Source organism: Quercus lobata, chromosome 7 (genome assembly GCF_001633185.2).
Source record: "Quercus lobata isolate SW786 chromosome 7, ValleyOak3.0 Primary Assembly, whole genome shotgun sequence".
Taxonomy (NCBI): domain Eukaryota; kingdom Viridiplantae; phylum Streptophyta; class Magnoliopsida; order Fagales; family Fagaceae; genus Quercus; species Quercus lobata.
In genome coordinates, this window is record NC_044910.1 from 41,421,144 (window position 1) to 41,427,016 (window position 5,873).

Below are 5,873 nucleotides of genomic sequence, written 5' to 3' on the forward strand. Positions count from 1 at the left end.
CTGCACTATTCCTCAAAATGATTAGTCACAATATATGTAACAACCTAAGGAAAAGCGCTAGTTACATCTGTGCTATATCTCAAAAGGACTAGTTACAATTGAGGCTCTTTTTAGTTGTTAATAAAACTCAGATCTATTTGGTAAATACCCAATATGAGACTCATCACACACCCGCACACATCACACATTCAATCGAATTGGGGCATCATAATCTCCCTCACTTAAATCCCTAACATCCTCGTTGTGGCCCACTTTGTGGGGTAGTGTTTCTAAGCCCACATGGAATTACTGGGCCGGCTTTGATACCATATGTAACGACCCAAGAAAAAGCGATAGCCACATCTGCACTATACCTTAAAAGGACCAGTCACAATATATGTAACGACCTAAGGAAAAGTGCTAGCTACATCTGCGCTATACCTTAAAAGGACTAGTTACAATTGAGGCTCCTTTTAGTTGTTAATAAAACTCAAATTTATTTAGTAAATACTCAATGTGAAACTCATCACACACCCGCACATATCACACAATCAATCAAATTGGGGCATCATAATCTCCTCACTTAAATCCCTAACATCCTCGTTATGGCCCACTTTGTGGGGTAATATCTCCGAGCTCACACAAGGTTACCGGGTCGGTTCTGATACCATATGTAACGACCTAAGGAAAAACGCTAGCCACATCTGCGGTATACCTCAAAAGGACTAGTCACAATTGAGGTTCCTTTTAGTTGTTAATAAAGCTCAGATCTACCCAGTAAATACCCAATGTGGGACTCATCACACACCTACACACATCACACAATCAATCAAATTGGGGCATCACACATATTATAATTAAAAAAAAAAAAAAAAGATGTGAATAAACTTGAATTCAAAATTTAATTATTAAATTCACATCTCAAAAACAAATTCTTTATTTTCGTTTCTACCTGGAAGAAAAATAAATAATTTGAAATTTTAATATAACATAATTGAGTCAAAACGTTTAAATTTAAGTTTTTGATTTAAGTAGTATTTCAATATATTATATTAAGCTCTTAATTAGATTATATGTTTTTTCCCCAATTTGTCATTAATAATATATTATTATTTCTCTTTACTCCAACGTCATGACTCATGAGGTGAAAATGAAATACGAAATGACAATGGCAAACACTAGCCATTTGATTAAACTAACTAGCTAGTTATGAAATGCAACATAAAATGACAATTGGAAACACTAAAAAATTGATCAAACTAACTAATTATGCACAATAAACATACTGATTAATCTTGTTGCTAAAGAACAGAGATGCATTAAAAAAAGAGGAAAATTAAGAGCTTTTGTCAATGAATCATCAGTGAAATGCTTTAAAATTTCATTCTTGAGAGAAATACTTAAATTATACTGTATTAGTAGACGCTACAGAACAAATTATTGTCATTATCCAATTCAAACATTTTTTTTTTTTAATGTTTTAACTTTCAATGGTACGTACTTTTTGAACTAAATAAAAGTTCCACAAGTGATCTGAAATCTTGTTCTAATCAACAATTTGTTGTTAATAAGAATAATACTGGCCAAGGCCAACCCTATACAAGAGGATTGTGGATATTTCTAATTCCAACCCTAGTCATTTTCTTAATCGTTTTTAATGGGTCAATGACATGAATGTTTACAATCAATGAGATGTTGGGTGATGTTCACCATGTTTAAAATGTTGGGATGCCATTTAAACGCTGAGGCTGCCGGCAACATTTCATAGTTTTATTCAATCAAAGTTCTGAATATGTCTATTAGTATTTTTATAATAATTAATAAATAATAGATTAACAACTCAGTCTCTTGTTTAACATAAAAACTAATCCCCTCTGACATGACATGCTGCCTAAAATTATGTATAATGAGCATCTCATGACCAAGCTAAAATTTCAATAATCCAATGGTAAGTTGGAATTAGAAACCCTAATGAAAAGTGGTAATTATGGCTTTTTTATTAAGATAAAATATTGTGAAATCCATGGAGGTTATGATCCGCGTATCAAGTTTGGTATTAGGTGACATAAAACAAAAAATAAAACTAATATCAAAATATGACATTAGTTCAAAAAGTTACATAAAAAAAAAAATTTTTGTAATATATTGATTGTTTTTATTGATACGAGCATCATGTCAATTGTGAGTAATTATTAACTACTCCTAAAATATAGCTTTTTTTTTTTAAAAAAAAAATTATAGATAAAGGGTATGAGTCAACTTTTGATAATTGGTCTTTATCATAAAATTATATATCAATTAGTTTTTGGTATATGTGAGATTTGAACTTTAAATTTTTTATTAAATGACAAGATTTTATTAGTTAAACTAGCTGAAACTCATCTCTCGAAATATAATTGATAGGGTACTCCACTTCCGTGCATCATTGTATTTTGAAAATAAAATTATTTTTTTCAATTTTACTTAGAAAATAATTTTTTTTCAGAATTTTAGAGGGTTAGGAAGAGGAGAAAGTCAATTCATACTAAACTCTTTACGCAATAGCTTACGCAATAGCCAATAGGACACCCATTTGAAGTATTTGTGAGGAGGCTATACACACATCATAACCCAACTTTTTTCACAATTCAGACGTCACCCTTTTTATTTTACTATTCTCAAATACCTAAATCAACAAAAAAAAAAAGAGATGTGGGGTCCATTCAAGAACACACAGTACAGATCGTGCCACGTGGGAGAATCTATACACGTGGCACAAGGACGAGCGTTGGATTCACCATGTTAGAAAAAGAAACAGCTCTTATAGCGTATGCGTAGCCAAGTGGCCGACCTCGTGCCTATGTAGAGACGCAAGAAAAAAATAAACAAATAAATAAATAAAGAAAAGAGAAAAAAAGATGCATTAGTAGCGTAAGCGCCAAACCCACCTATCTCTTTCTGTAAATTGACGGCTGTGATTGAACTTCAGCCACCTTATTTAATCTCAGCCGTTGAAAAATCTCTCCCTAGGCGTTGCCACATTTGTTTTATGAGACTTGTCCCTTAGTCTAAGCGTTGTTTTGTTGTTGAAGTCTAAGTTGCAGGTCGTTTAGTCTCTCTCTCTCTCTCTCTCTCTCTCTCTGTGAGAGACTAATATTTTTCATCTGCAATTCTTTCTGTGATTTTCTTTCTTTCCCTTTGTTACTATTCCCAACAAGCCCAAGGGGGCAAAACTCACATTCTAAATGGTAATATCAATCACTCTTTTTCTTTCTCTGAATGTGTAGCATTGTGTGTTTTTGTGTTATCTCTTGATTCTTTTATAGCTTATTTTGGTTTCTGGGTTTTTAACAGGACACAATGTTGGTACCTCCATGGCTAGAGCCATTGCTAAACACTTCTTTCTTCTCAATCTGCCGGACTCATGGAGATGCGGCTAGGAGTGAATGCAACATGTTTTGTCTAGACTGCAATGGCGATGCTTTTTGCTTTTATTGCCGCTCTTCTAGGCACAAGGATCATCAAGTCATTCAGGTAGTCATACTCATTCACATTTCCATCAATTTTTAGTTTTTGAGCTTTTGTGCAATGAAGGGTTTTCTTTTCTTGTTCTTTCTTTAAAAAGAATGTGTAATAGGTTTTTTTTTTTGGGGTTCTTGAAGATAAGGAGATCTTCATATCATGATGTGGTGAGGGTTTCAGAAATTCAAAAGGTATTGGACATAAGTGGAGTTCAGACCTATGTGATAAACAGTGCCAGAGTTTTGTTTCTCAATGAGAGGCCTCAGCCAAAATCTGGGAAAGGGGTTTCACACATTTGTGAAATTTGTGGGAGGAGCCTTTTGGACACATTTCGTTTCTGTTCACTTGGTTGTAAGGTTAGCAATTTTTTTGCCAATTTTTTTTTTTAAATTTCTTATTATCTCGCATTGTTCTCATCGATCATCATCATCATCAACATCATTCACAACTCACATATGACATACCCATTACCTATATGCATTATGACCCACGTTCACAATGGTATATATCACTTTCACCATATCATTATCAGCCCTCTCCATTGCTGATCATTACAAGCTACCATATTATTCTCTCTCAACCATGCATAGTGCTTTACATACATGACTTGCATTCACATTATCACATATCAACCATTAGCATCACTATCCACCAATTGACATCATTATCATCCTCACCATCATTTCATAATTATTAACTAGTTTTGGTAGATTGGGTTTTGCTTGGATTGATACTTAATTTTTTTTTTTTTTTTTTGGGTTAAAGGGATAATATATTAAAATTTTATGATTTTTAATCTTTTTTTTTTTTTTTGGAAAAATGAATTAGCTTGTAGGAATAAAGAGAAATGGGGACACAAGCTTTGTATTAGGGGCTAAGAATGAAGAAGCATTAATGGAAAGGGAAGGTATACAAAGAAGACTAGTCTCATCAAGGGAGGAAGAAGAATTGCGGGGAGGGGCACAACAAGACATTTACCCATCCACACCTCCTCCACCTCCTTCAAACGCAAGAAGAAGAAAAGGCATTCCTCATAGGGCTCCCTTTGGATCCTAACCAATGGTACTTCAAAAACTTGTAGTACTTTATTCAATTATTCAAAGTTCAAAAAACCCAACTTATGTTACACGGTCCACCCTTTGGAAATTGGGGGTCTCTTTCTTGAGAAAGTATTGGGTAGCCTTCAGTGTGGGTTGTCCAAAAGACAAAAAAACCAAAACCCCCCAAAAAAAAAAGTATACAAGAAAGTTCTCTCTTTAGGGGATGGGTCCCAAAACAACAAATTCTCTCTTGTGAAGAAGCAATAATGCAGAATTATTATTGATAGTTGCAAGGTGTACATGTCATTAAGAAAATAAAAGCAAGTCTTTCTGGAGTCCGTTTCATAGTTTGCAAGGGGCCACAACCACATGGGCCGTTTACATAAAGAAACAGCAGCTTTTCATTGTTTAATACTCCATGTAATGTGCAAATCAGCTTTGTAAGAATGTTAACAAGTTTGGAAAATTATGTCCGTGTTTTCCTTTTTCTTTTTCTCTTTCTTTTTTCCTCTTATCTTATTTTTCATGAAAACTATGTGATATGATTGTGTTTGAGAGAGAGAGAGAGAGAGAGAGAGAGAGAGAGAGCAATTACGTAGTGCACCTTTTTTGCAATTTTAAGCAGAGAAGCCAAACAAGTAGGTAGAGTTAGACATGAATTGATGGATACTTGAATCTCACAGAGCGGCTTCCACGGATTCAAGGAGTAGGTATATTATAGTCTCAATGATTTAAAGAGCCAAAGAGCTCAGCAATATCGAGAGCGTTCCATTAAATTAATTGTACAAATATGGCCCAACTTTGGGGACAACGGATATAGTAAATTGGGTTAAAATGTGGAAAAGGAAGCCGTGAAAACTGAAAAATGAAAAAATATTTGTGTCAAAATTCAAAATATTGCCTCCATGTGCGTAAGTCAACGAATTACTATAAAAAAAAATAAAAATAAAAACAAAAACATACCCAATTGTCAACTTTATGTAACGAATCTAACCAATCATCTAAAACCCGTTTTTTTTTTAAAAAAATTATTATTTCTGTAAATTCATATAAAACCTTGACTTCCTGCCAACTATGGTAGAAATTATATGGGTCTTTACCCATTTAGCTAAAGGAAGCCTAGATTAGCCATATCATGCTCATTGGTTCAACTTTTTGCATTTTGTGGGAAATTCATTAGGGAAAAGCTTAACTTAAATTTAAACCTAATTTGGGGTTTGGGTATGTTCTCTCTTTGTTTTTATTATTTGTAATAAGTAGTTGCCCGACAAATTCAGAAGAAGAAGGAAAAAATGGTTTGCCCCACATGGGATGGGAGGGTAGACATAGTCACTAGGTGCATTGGAGGTTAGG

The 5,873-nt window shown here is 33.8% G+C and overlaps 1 protein-coding gene across 1 annotated transcript; it reads left to right on the top strand.

Annotated features, from left to right (window-relative positions):
- Nucleotides 1-3,029: 3,029 nt before the first annotated feature.
- On the top strand, nucleotides 3,030-5,007 carry LOC115952299 (uncharacterized protein At3g50808-like). The gene is made up of 4 exons (XM_031069403.1): nucleotides 3,030-3,206; nucleotides 3,313-3,492; nucleotides 3,621-3,836; nucleotides 4,309-5,007. Exons 1-4 carry the CDS (start codon nucleotides 3,204-3,206, stop codon nucleotides 4,534-4,536), a joined length of 627 nt encoding a protein of 208 aa, XP_030925263.1. The 5' UTR covers nucleotides 3,030-3,203; the 3' UTR covers nucleotides 4,537-5,007.
- The last annotated feature ends 866 nt before the right edge of the window (nucleotides 5,008-5,873 follow it).